The 12,684-nt window shown below is 52.2% G+C and overlaps 1 protein-coding gene across 3 annotated transcripts; it reads left to right on the forward strand.

Moving 5' to 3' along the window:
* The first annotated feature begins 4,426 nt into the window (after positions 1 to 4,426).
* TRIM56 (tripartite motif containing 56) lies at positions 4,427 to 10,963 on the forward strand. 3 transcript variants are annotated; one of them, XM_023194472.1, is made up of 4 exons: positions 4,430 to 4,577; positions 4,764 to 4,973; positions 6,019 to 6,169; positions 6,323 to 10,963. In XM_023194472.1, exon 4 carries the CDS (start codon positions 6,324 to 6,326, stop codon positions 8,589 to 8,591), a length of 2,268 nt encoding a protein of 755 aa, XP_023050240.1. In that variant the 5' UTR covers positions 4,430 to 4,577; positions 4,764 to 4,973; positions 6,019 to 6,169; position 6,323; the 3' UTR covers positions 8,592 to 10,963. The 3 variants fall into 3 exon arrangements, with proteins under 3 accessions (XP_023050239.1, XP_023050240.1, XP_023050241.1); XM_023194473.1 differs by having other exon boundaries at positions 4,522 to 4,577; positions 4,894 to 4,973; XM_023194471.1 differs by lacking the exon at positions 4,764 to 4,973 and having other exon boundaries at positions 4,427 to 4,577.
* The last annotated feature ends 1,721 nt before the right edge of the window (positions 10,964 to 12,684 follow it).

Below are 12,684 nucleotides of genomic sequence, written 5' to 3' on the forward strand. Positions count from 1 at the left end.
TGAGTGACTCCATTTTGGTTTGGTCTGGTTGGCAGGAGTCTAATGCAGGAGTTCAGCCCACACAATAGCCTCCCATAATTTTGTTTGTTGTTGTTGTTGTTGTTATTATTATTATTTGAGACAGAGTCTCACTCTGGTGCCCAGGCTGAAGTGCAGTGGTGCGATCTTGACTCACTGCAACCTCTGCCTCCTGGGTTCAAGTGATTCTCCTGTCTCAGCCTCCCAAGTAGCTGGGATTATAGGAGCGTGCTACCACATCCCAGCTAATTTTTGTATTTGTAGTAGAGACGAGGTTTTGCCATGTGGGCCAGGGTGGTCTCGAACTTCTGACCTCAGGTGCTGTGCCCACCTCGGCCTCCCAAAGTGCTGGAATTACAGGCGTGAGCCACAGCCTGTCCTGTTTGTTTTTTAGAGATGAGATCTCTCTGTGTTGTTTTGGGATACAGAGGACTAGAGAGACCAGTATGGGTGAATACAGGAGGATATTTTTTTTAAGGTGTGTGCTGGCTCAGTGGATTCACATCCAAAAAGCTGAGCCTTGAGCAAAGACTGAGCAGGATTATTATAAGCAAACTTGGAGAAGCAAAACAAAGACAGTTAATCATATAATGACAGGTCACATAATCTATAGTATAACTGATGACTTGGCATAACTCGTGGCCTGGCATAGCTGGTGGCCTTATAACTGCATCAAAAGAAAAAACAAGAACTGGCTGAATACAGACATTTGTCTTTTTTTTTTTTTTTTTCTTCACCTTTCTTTTAGAGGGAGGCTGTCTGGAGCCTATTGCTTTGGTTTCGACTTCTTGAACAGCATTGTCTTTTAACTGTCCTGGAAGTGAGCTTGTTAGGCAGAGGAAAATTTATTCTTCTTTTCTTTTTAACCCTTACCTTCCCACATTCTGGGCCTTGGCTTTTACTTTTCTTGGAGTGAATGAATGCAGTACTTATTATTACTATTATTTTTAAATTTCTACCTCAATGTTACTCAGGCTGGTCTTGAACTCTGGGGCTCAAGCAATCCTCCCACCTCAGCCTCCCAAGTAGCTGGAACTATAGGCACATTATTATTATTTTTTTTTAATGACTTGTGACACAGCCCTGGGAGATCCTGAGAACATGTACCCTCTTTCTAATTTTTTATTTTTTCAGCAGAGACAGGGGATCTCAGTATGTCGCTCAGGATGGTCTCCAACTCGTGAACTCAAGCAATCCTCCCACCTTGGCCTCCCAAAGTGCTGGGATTATAAGCATGGGCCACCACACCTGCCTCATAATTTTGTTTACCAGTTGGTATAGCGCTAAGTTTTTTTTTTTTTTTTTTGAGATGGAGTCTTGCTCTGTCGCTCAGGCTGGAGTGTAGTGGCCGGATCTCAGCTCACTGCAAGCTCCGTCTCCCCGGTTTACACCATTCTCCTGTCTCGGCCTCCCGAGTAGCTGGGACTGCAGGCACCAGCCACCTCGCCCGGCTAGTTTTTTGTTTTTTTTTTTTTTTTTAGTACAGACGGGGTTTCACTGTGTTAGCCAGGATGGTCTCAATCCCCTGACCTCGTGATCCACCCGCCTCGGCCTCCCAAAGTGCTAGGATTACAGGCTTGAGGCACCGCGCCCGGCCTAGTGGTAAGTTTTATAGACAAAAAGTATATGTACCCTAAAAATATAATTATGTAAAATATGGGCAGAGACCAAAGGGCATACACACGGGAAAGAAGTAGTTAATTGCATTAAAAGGATGATATGAGTGTTTTAAAGTATCCACATTATAATTTAGGATTAAAAACCTCTGCTCGGGGCCGGGCTTAGGAGCCCATGCCTATAATCCCAGGACTAGCCTAGGCAACACAGAAAGACCCCATCTCTACAAACAAACAAACAAAACACAACAAACAAATGTCTGTGCTGGCCACCCCCTCCAATACCTATAGGACAAAGTCCAAACTTCCCTGCTGGAAGCCTTATAATGGCCTTCCTTGACCATTATATTGAGACCTTACAAGATTTACAACACGGAATTTAATTTTAATTTTAATTTTTTTTTTTTTTTTTTTTTTTTTTTTAGAGATAGTCTTGATCTGTCACCCAGGCTGGAGTGCAGTGGCATGATCATGGCGCATGCAGCCTTGAATTACTGGGCTCAAGTAAATCTCCTGCTTCAGCCTCCTGAATAGCTGGGACTTCAGGTGTGAGCCACCAGGCAGCTAATATGTATATATATTTTGAGATGGAGTCTCACTCTGTTGCCCAGGAGTGCAATGGCGCAATCTAGGCTCACTGCAACCTCTGCCTCCCAGGTTTAAGCGGTTCTCCTGCCTCAGCCTCCTGAGTAGCTAAGATTACAGGTGCCTGTCACCATGCCTCGCTAAGTTTGGTTTTTTATTTTTAGTTTTTATTTTTAGTAGAGACGAGGTTTTACCATGTTGACCAGGCTGGTCCCCGAGCTCCTGGCCTCAAGTGATCCTCCCAAAGCACTGGGACTACAGGTGTGAGCCACCGCGCCCGGCCTATTTTTCTGTCCTCACCTTGGTTGCCCGTCTGGTCAGCAGCATTCAACAGTGCCGACCCCCTGGTCCTTCTAGAAGTGCAGCATTTCCCGCCGTGGCCTCTGTGACCCCGTCTCTTTTGGATTTCCACCTACCTCTCTGGCATCTCTGTCTCAGCCCCTGGAGACCTTTCACCCAGACCCTGAGGTCAGGCTCCCTTCTGTCCTCTCCACTGCTGCCAGAGTGAGATCTCACACGTTCAGTTTCCTACCTAAATTCCGCCATGTGGATAAAAAGGAACAAACATGCATATGTATGTAATTAATGAACTATGCTAAAATGAATAGAATATGCTAGAATAGAAATTGTGGAGATACGGGTGTTCACTGCAATTCTTTCAAGTTCTTAAGTTCTTCTTCTTCTTTTTTTTTTCTTTTTTGAGAGGGAGTCTCACTCTGTCGCCCAGGCTGGAGTGCAGTGGCGCGATCTCGGCTCACTGCAAGCTCCGCCTCCCGGGTTCACGCCATTCTCCTGCCTCAGCCTCTCGAGTAGCTGGGATTACAGGCGCCTGCCACCACGCCAGGCTAATTTTTTTTTCTTTTTTTTTGAATTTTATTAGAGACGGGGTTTCACCGTGTTAGCCAGGATGGTCTCAATCTCCTGACCTCATGATCCGCCCGCCTTGGCCTCCCAAAGTGCTGGGATTACAGGCGTGAGCCACTGCGCCTGGCCCTTTTAACTTCTTTGTGCTTTGAATTTTTCATAAAATGGGGCTGGGCATGGTTGCTCTCATCTGTAATCCCAGCACTTTGGGAAGCCGAGGCGGGTGGATCACTTGAGGTCAGAAGTTCAAGACCAGCCTGGCCAGCATAGTGAAACCCCGTCTCTACTAAAAATACAAAAATGAGCCGGGGTTGGTGGTGGTTGCCTGTAATCCCAGCTACTTGGGAGGCTGAGGCAGGAGAATCGCTTGAACCCGAGGGCAGAGGTTGCTGTGAGTTGAGATCACGCCACTGTACTCCAGCCTGGGCGACAGAGTGAGGCTTCGTCTCAAAATACAAACTATTTTTTCATGAAATGTTGAGGGAAATCTCCTGCAATGATTCTTTTGTCTTTTTTGATAAAATGCAGGCTTCTCACCAACACTCTCATATCCTCTCCACACACATCATCCTAAATGGGGATGCACCCTTGTTGTTCCCAGTACCTGGAACGGGAACATTCTTCTCAGTGTTCTCCAGCCCTCTATGCCCTCTTATTGTTTTATTTTTTAGACAGGGTCTTGCTCTGTCCTCCAGGCTGGAGTGCCGTGGCACCATCATGGCTCACTGCAGCCTCGACCTCCTGGGCTCAAGTGATCCTCCTGCCTCAGCCTCCTGAGTATCTGAGACTACATGTATGTGCTACCATGCATGGCTAGTTTTTTAATTTTTTGTGGAGACTGGGTCTCACCATATTGCCCAGGCTGGTCTTGAACTCCTGGGCCCAAGAGATCCTCCTGTCTTCTTTAAACTCATCTCATTGATGCCTCCTCCAGGAAGCCTGTGCTGTTCCCTCAGCTTGAGGCTTCTTATCCGATCCCCCACAGCCTCTCCTACAGCTCAGCAAAGGTTTATGAAAAGAGCTTTGCAGGCACCTGCCTGCCAGGGGTGTTAGCAAAGCTGCAGACCCTGCCTGAGGCCGTGGGTCTAGTTACCCTGGTCTCTGAATCACAGATGAGCTCTCATTTCTTCCCACAAATAAACCCTGTGACCCTCCACCCTCTACTCAGAGAACCTGCCCTCAGGTAGTTCCGTTTATGACATACACACACTTAGCCCTGAGGCTGGACCGACAGGCAGACCTGGCTGGTGGACTCCAGCCCAAGCCTGCCCACTGCTGGGGTGGGGGCCTCCGAGGGAGAGGACAGGGCCGGGTAGAGGGGAAGGCGGGGCCTGAGGCTGTGCGAGGCGAGTCGGTGTGTCCCCGGCTGGGACGGAAGTTGCACCACGAGTACAATTAGTTTCAGTTTTGTTTCTTTTTCAGGCACCCAGCAACAGCGGCCTCCAGGCCCCAGGCCCCCTCGCCATCCTAGAGGCCAAGATCCGCTCTGGCTAGGTAAGGGGTTGGGGGCGGCACAGCTGTAGGAAGGACTGAGCGGAGGGAGTAGGGGGAGGGGAGTGGAGAGAGAGCACGGGAGGAGGAGGAAGGGAGGGGAGCGCGGTGGGGAAGAGGCACCCGGAAGGCAGGAGGAGAGGGCAGGCGGGAAACTGCACCCGCCTCCCTCCCGCTCCGTGGCCACAGGTCCCCGCGAGAAAGACCCCGTCCCACTCTCTGAGGTCTCCCGGCCCCAGAAAAGGGGACATTCCACCAAGTCTGCCCAACAAGTAGGTCTCAGCCACTGTGCCAGGAGCTCAAGACTCCCTCCCTCCAGAGGTTTCTGGAATGCGTTCAGCAGGAAAAGCTAAAAGAACAGAACTCCAGGAGATAAGCCAAGGCCAAGTCGATCCGAGGGTGAGCCAGCAGCCGGAAGGGGGCCAGCCCTTCCCCTAGGCCTTTTTTCTGCCCGTTCCAGAATCCCCTTTAGAAACTGTTGGATGCAGGAAGTGGGGCCTTCACCACCCACGACACTGCCCCAGGTCTAGCAGAAGACAGGTGTATGGCCAGGCGGGCGCGGTAGTTCATGCCTGTAATCCTAATGCTTTGGGGAGGCCTAGACGGGAGGATCGCCTGAGGCCAGGAGTTGGAGACCAGCCTGGGCAACATAGCAAGACCCCATCTCTACAAAAAGTGATAATTTTTTAAAAATGGCCTGGGTGCCTGGGCGTGGTGACTCATGCCTATAATCCCAGCACTTTGGGAGACCGAGGAGGGTGGATCACCTGAGGTCAGGAGTTCAGGACCAGCCTGGCCAATAGAGCAAAACTCCGTTTCTACTAAACATACAAAAATTAGCCAGGCATGATGGTGCGCACCTGTAATCACAGCTACTCAGGAGGCTGAGATAGGAGAATCGCTTGAACCTGGCAGGTGGAGGTTGCAGTGAGCCAAGATTGCACCACTGCACTCCAGCCTGGGCAACAGCGTGAGACTCTGTCTCAAAAAAAAAACAACAACAAAAAAAGGCTGGGCATGGTGGCACATGCCTGTACTCCCAACTACTCGAGAGACTTGAGTCTAGGAGTTTGAGGCTGCAGTGAACTATGATCGCGCCACTGCACTCCAGCCTGGGTGACAGAGGGTGACCCTATTGCTAAAAAGTAAAATAAAATAAAATAAAAAGAAGGCAGTTGTATGGGGCTTGGAGGATTAAAGCCCCCTAAACTACTGCAAGATCCTATCCTAACTGGCAGGACCTAGGCATCTCTGCCCACTGGGATCCCCATCTGTGTCCTTACTGCCTGCCCCTCGCACCCTGGCACCCCATACAGCAGGACCCCGGTACCTGTGCACACAGGAGGGCTTGCACCACATTTGCCACAAGGCCTGTGAACTGGGGACGCTGAGGATTCGATTATTAGCTAAGGCCAGGGACTCCTGGTCTTGTCATTTCTCTCAGGTCTGAGCCAACAAGTAGCACTGACATTTTTACGTTTGCTGGATGTACACACGGAAGTAGAGGAAGAGGAGAAGGAGGAGGATAGCTCCTCCGCTCAGGAGCAAGTGGCCCAAGTCCTCAGAAGACTAGAAGGAATTTCCTGGCCATTCAGGTGAGACCTTAGGTTCCTTCCCGGCCATTTGGGTCAGCCCCTAGCCCTGGGGATCCCGTGGGGCTGGAGGACGGTGAGGGGGCGGGGTAGAAGCTAGATGGTGAGCTGGTGAAGGTGCGTTCTCAACTCTGATCCTGATGCCTCTGCCTGCAGCATGGTTTCCCATGGGTCCTCGCCCTCCCTCCTAGAGGCCCTGAGCAGCGACTTTCTGGCCTGTAAAATCTGCTTGGAGCAGCTGCAGGCACCCAAGACACTGCCCTGCCTGCATACCTACTGCCAGGACTGCCTGGGCCAGCTGGCCGATGGCAGCCACATCCGCTGCCCCGAGTGTCGCGAGACGGTGCCCGTGCCACCTGAGGGTGTGGCCGCCTTCAAGACCAACTTCTTCGTCAATGGGCTGCTGGACCTGGTGAAGGCCCGAGCCTGTGGAGACCTGCGTGCCGGGAAGCCAGCCTGTGCCCTGTGTCCCCTGGTGGGTGGCACCAGTGCCGGGGGGCCGGCCACGGCCCGGTGCCTGGACTGTGCCGACGACTTGTGCCAGGCCTGTGCCGACGGGCACCGCTGCACCCGCCAGACCCACACCCACCGCGTGGTGGACCTGGTGGGCTACAGGGCGGGATGGTATGATGAGGAGGCCCGGGAGCGCCAGGCGGCCCAGTGTCCCCAGCACCCCGGGGAGGCACTGCGCTTCCTGTGCCAGCCCTGCTCACAGTTGCTGTGCAGAGAGTGCCGCCTAGACCCCCACCTGGACCACCCCTGCCTACCTCTGGCCGAGGCTGTGCGTGCCCGGAGGCCGGGCCTGGAGGAGCTGCTGGCCGGTGTGGACAGTAACCTGGTGGAGCTGGAGGCGGCGCGGAGGATGGAGAAGGAGGCGCTGGCCCGGCTGCGGGAGCAGGCGGCCCGGGTGGGGACACAGGTGGAGGAGGCGGCTGAGGGCGTCCTCCGGGCCCTGCTGGCCCAGAAGCAGGAGGTGCTGGGGCAGCTACGAGCCCACGTGGAGGCTGCTGAAGAGGCTGCTCGGGAGAGGCTGGCGGAGCTCGAGGGCCGTGAGCAGGTGGCCCGGGCGGCGGCCGCCTTCGCCCGCCGGGTACTCAGCCTGGGGCGAGAGGCTGAGATCCTCTCCCTGGAAGGGGCGATTGCGCAGCGGCTCCGGCAGCTGCAGGACTGCCCCTGGGCACCGGGGCCGGCCCCCTGCCTGCTCCCGCAGCTGGAGCTCCATCCTGGGCTGCTGGACAAGAACTGCCACCTGCTTCAGCTGTCCTTTGAGGAGCAGCAGCCCCAGAAGGATGGTGGGAAAGACGGAGCTGGTACCCAGGGAGGTGAGGAGAGCCAGAGCAGGAGAGAGGATGCACCGAAGACAGAGAGACAGGGTGGGGTCCAACCCCAGGCCAGAGATGGAGCCCAGACCCCAAAAGAGGAAAAAGCCCAGACAACCCGAGAAGACGGAGTCCAGACCTTGGAGGAGGACAGGGCCCAGATACCCCACGAGGATGGAGGACCCCAGCCCCACAGGGGTGGCAGACCAAACAAGAAGAAAAAGTTCAAAGGCAGGCTCAAGTCAATTTCCCGGGAGCCCAGCCCAGCCCTGGGCCCGAACCTGGACGGCTCTGGCCTCCTCCCCAGACCCATCTTTTCCTGCAGTTTCCCCACGCGGATGCCTGGGGACAAGCGGTCCCCCCGGATCACTGGACTGTGTCCCTTCGGCCCCCGGGAGATCCTGGTGGCGGATGAGCAGAATCGGGTGCTGAAATGCTTCTCCCTCAACGGCGACTACAAGGGTACCGTGCCAGTCCCTGAGGGCTGTTCCCCTTGCAGCGTGGCCGCCCTGCAGAGCGCCGTGGCCTTCTCCGCTGGTGCACGGCTCTATCTCATCAGCCCCGACGGCGAGGTGCAGTGGCGCCGGGCCCTGAGCCTCTCCCAGGCCAGCCACGCGGTGGCAGCGCTGCCAAGCGGGGACCGTGTGGCTGTCAGCGTGGCGGGCCACGTGGAGGTGTACAATATGGAAGGCAGCCTGGCCACCCGGTTCATTCCTGGGGGCAAGGCCAGCCGGGGCCTGCGGGCACTGGTGTTTCTGACCACCAGCCCCCAGGGGCATTTCGTGGGGTCGGATTGGCAGCAGAATAGCGTGGTAATCTGTGATGGGCTGGGCCAGGTGGTTGGGGAGTACAAGGGGCCAGGCCTGCATGGCTGCCAGCCGGGCTCCGTGTCTGTGGATAAGAAGGGTTACATCTTCCTGACCCTTCGAGAAGTCAACAAGGTGGTGATCCTGGACCCGAAGGGGTCCCTCCTTGGAGACTTCCTGACAGCCTACCACGGCCTGGAAAAGCCCCGGGTTACCACCATGGTGGATGGCAGGTACCTGGTTGTGTCCCTCAGTAACGGGACCATCCACGTCTTTCGGGTCCGTTCTCCGGACAGTTAAAGGGGCTATGACTAGGGTGGGAGGGAGTGGGGAGGAAGAGGGCAGGAAGGAGGCAGAGCTGTCCATGGGAGGTGGCGGCCGAGGACATTTTCCTGAAGGGCAGGGGTTGGCAACTTCGCAACATGGAGTGCCAAGCTGCTAACCCGTCCTCTAGTGTATGAGAATAGGGACCAGGGGTGGTGGCGTGACCGTAACTCTCAGAAGCAGAGGAGGCAAGTGGGTGGTAGGGGATGTTGGGGGTTCACCTGCCTCTTGCTTTTTGTGGGTGGCTGCTGCCACCCCCAGCGCTGCTATATAGTTTAGGTTTCTGAGGTTTGTGAGCCTGTCCTGATTTGCATTCTTCAAAACCATTCCTGATAGAGTAGCTGAGGGAGAGTCTTGGGGCAAATAAGGGCCCAGGGTGGGTCAGGCATGTGCATTGTGGAACAGAGCTGAGACCCTGGCCCCCCTTAGACTGGCACAGGGTCCTACAGAGTCAGAGGAGGCCTGAGATTTCAAATGGGCAGTAAATGGCCTCTTCTGCCAGCCACAGGCAGGAAGCTCCTATAACCACGGCATCCACCAGTGGCAGTACAGGGTGGGCTTGCAGGAGGGCTGCAAGTGCAGACAGCAGCTGGGGCCAAAGAGGTATTAGGCTGAAAGGCCGTGAAGAGAATAGGCTACTGGAAAACCAAAGCCGGCAGAATTAATGTCCAAAAACCCATGTTCTCCATTGCTTCTCAGCCTTTGGCTAAGATTAAATATTTAAAAAAAAAAAATTGACTCTGCCAGGCGCGATGACTCATGCCTGTAATCCCAGCACTTTGGGAGGCTGTGGCAGCAGGATTGCTTGAGGCCAGGAGTTTGAGACCAGCCTGGGCGACATAGTGAGACCCCCTCTCTACAAAAGATTAAAAATTAGCTGCGTGTAGTAGCATATGCCTGTCAACCTAGCTACTCGGGAGGCTGAGGTGGGAGGATCCCTTCAGCCCAGGAGTTTGAGGCTGCAGTAAGTTATGATCACACCGCTGCGTTCCAGACCCTGTCTCGAAAAAAAAAAAAAAAACCACACACCCACACACAGAAACAACAGAAAAAGCAGGTTATCCATCACTTCTCAGCTAAGATCAAGTGTGAAAAAAAATGGAAACAAAAAAAAAAACAAGTTCTGAGTAGGGGAGCTCTCCATGCAGCCGCGGAGCCAGTCTGAGGGAAGAGGTACACAAGATAGAAAAATCTCTAGGCTCCAACACTTCTGTTTCAGTGCCTTTCCATTTCCCGGAGTCTATGTGTTGCCTTCTCTTCATTTTCCAGCAAAATTCCTTTTGAGATGTGTTGGCCTTCACTTGGCTGAACTAGGGGGTGAAGGAAGTTGTCCTCTGGGCCGCTGTTGCTGGGGAAACAGCTAAACCCTGCAGGCCAAGGGGAACTTGGGGGTGCCAAGAAAACCTGGAAGGTGCAGTAGGGCTGTGATGAATAGAGGCATCAAACTAGAAGGGAGGAACCTGTCGGAGGTGGGCTGTGACCACCAGACCTTTTCATAAGTGGTGGCAGTGGTGGAATTGAAGAGGCAAGTAGGCTTGGAGAATGTTTTTAGCCAGGGGGTGCTGAGAGATGGCAGAAGGGGGTCTTAACGTAGGGACTGTGGACAGTGGGGCATTCGTGGGAAGCAGAGGGATTTTGGACAAGTCCAGATGGAACGCGCAGGGCATGGGTAGAGGGAAAAGAAAATCCCTTTCTGGGAAAACCATTTCTTGTTTTTTGAAACAGTGGGGGACATCATCAAAGTCTGGGCGGGCACATTCAATTACCTAAAAATTACAAAGGTAGGCACAGCAAAGAATAATGAAGATTATAAGAAAACCAAGGGCCAGGTGCAGTGGCTCATGCCTGTAATCCCAGCACTCTGGGAGGCTGGGGTGGGTGGATCACCCGAGGTCAGGAGTTCGACACCAGCCTGGCCAACATGGAGAAACCCCATCTCTACTAAAAATACAAAAATTAGCTAGGCGTGGGAGTGGGTGCCTGTAATCTCAGCTACTTGGGAGGCTGAGGCAGGAGAATCATTTGAACCTAGGAAGCAGAGGTTGCAGTGAGCTGAGATTGCACCATTGCACTCCAGCCTGGGTAACAAGAATGAAACTCTGTCTCAAAAAAAAAAAAAAAAGAAGAAGAAAGAGAAAGACAGAAAGAAAGAAAGAAAAAGAGAGAAAGAAATAAAGAAAAAGAAAGAAAGAAAACCAAGAAGCTGGGAAAACCGTGTAGATTTGATTGACGAGGATAAGCTTGGTCTGTAATACATGCGGTGACTAGAACAGTATTTGGTCAAAGAACCACGTAAGCTCTGCACCCTGGAGGAAATGTATGCAGGCAAGGATTAGTAAAATGAAAAATAATAATAATTTTAAAAAGGAAAAAAAAAGGCCCAACGCAGTGGCTCACTCCTGTAATCCCAGCACTTTGGGAGGCTGAAGTGGGTGGATCACCTGAGGTCGGGAGTTCGAGACCAGCCTGGCCACTATGGTGAAACCCCGTCTCTACTAAAAATACAAAAATTAGCCAGGCATGGTGGCGCATGCCTGTAATCCCAGCTACTGGGGAGGCTGAGGCAGGAGAATCACTTGAACGCGGGAGGCAGAGGTTGCAGTGAGCCAAGATCGTGCCATTGCACTCCAGCCTGGGTGTCACAGTGAGACTCCATCTCAAAAAAATAATAAATTAATAATTAAATGCGCTTGCGTTGGTCAAAAATAAATGTTAAAAATATTTTGTGGAGAAATAGACTCCTGGCACTATAAAAACGATGCTTCCTGGAGAATAATTTGGCAAGACTTTGCAAGAATGACAAAAATGATTGTAAGAATAGGTTGTCTCACTTTGGGGAATACATTCCGGGAAAGTAATGTAAGAGAAAAACTATTTGCATACAGACATTTGAGGCTGCTCTCTATATTACAGTCAAGAACTGGAAACTGTTCAGCTGCGGGGTGACAGCTAACTAGATTGTGGTTTATTAGAGGAATGAGCCTTTCTTTATGTATGACAACTATGAAAACTATTGAGAAGAAATAGTTATGTGATACAGTCATAATCTTCAAAAATGGAGAATCAGGAATTATGATCAAATAGTAATAGTAACGAGGGAAACATCCGTCTGAATAATTACTGAGTAGAAATAGGTTTGGAATTTGTAAATAGTCATTGATTTGGGAGATTGGGGTTTTTTGTTTTGTTTTTCGTTATTTTGTGCTATTATCCATACGTGTACCTTTCTACTTCAGTTTCTATTATCCATTACATAACATACATGCTTGAATATTTGCTTCAAGGAAATACACCTTTATAAGTGATACTCAATAACTGCTGGGTTTGAGAATGAAGGTGTCAGAACAAATGAGATTGTCCTATGAGAGAAGGGGCAGGAGCCAGGGAGGAGGATCCCAGCTGGCTGGTTCTCAGCCAGGAGGCAGGGCCATTGGGGCAGGGCGGCAGACCAAGGAACCTCTCTGGGAAGGTTTGCAAAGGTCAGGTCCCCCCTGCCAGGTGATCGAATTATCTTGGAGTGTCTGGAAGTTTTGTTGAGTTCACCAAATAACTCAGACCAACTGGAAACCAAGTGGAGTTTCTAGGAGACCAATTAGAATAGCGATCAGCTACATGAAGGGGGCGCGGGGAACGGCGTCCGTCTTCATTGCAGCTCTGTCTGCAGAGCCCGCACTGTGATAGCTCATAGTAGGTGCTCAGTGAATGTCTGTGAAGTGAATTAATATCTAGAAAGGGATGAGACAATGGTAGGACTCTTTCCAAAGCTTTCCCACCTCCGAAACCTCGGCTTGTGGGGAATCTCCAGTAGGGGGCACTGTGGACACGGTTCAGCATCTGCCTCCCAAGGCTGGGCTCCGCGTCAAAAAAAAAAAAAAAAAGATAAGACTGGGCCAGGCGCAGTGGTCTCTCCTCTTCTCTCAGCACTTTGCGTGGCCAAGGCTGGAGAATGGCTTGAGGCCAGGAGTTCAAGACCAGGCTGGGCAACATAGCAAGACCCCATCTCTACAAAAAAAAATTAAAATTAGCCACAGGTAGTGGCATGCACCCGTAGTCCCAACTGCTCGGGAGG

Source organism: Piliocolobus tephrosceles, chromosome 8 (genome assembly GCF_002776525.5).
Source record: "Piliocolobus tephrosceles isolate RC106 chromosome 8, ASM277652v3, whole genome shotgun sequence".
NCBI classification, from domain to species: Eukaryota; Metazoa; Chordata; class Mammalia; order Primates; family Cercopithecidae; genus Piliocolobus; species Piliocolobus tephrosceles.

Excerpts from the sequence above, each read along its gene's own strand:
- TRIM56 (XM_023194471.1), top strand. The coding sequence starts at position 6,324 with ATGGTTTCCCATGGGTCCTCGCCCTCCCTCCTAGAGGCCCTGAGCAGC.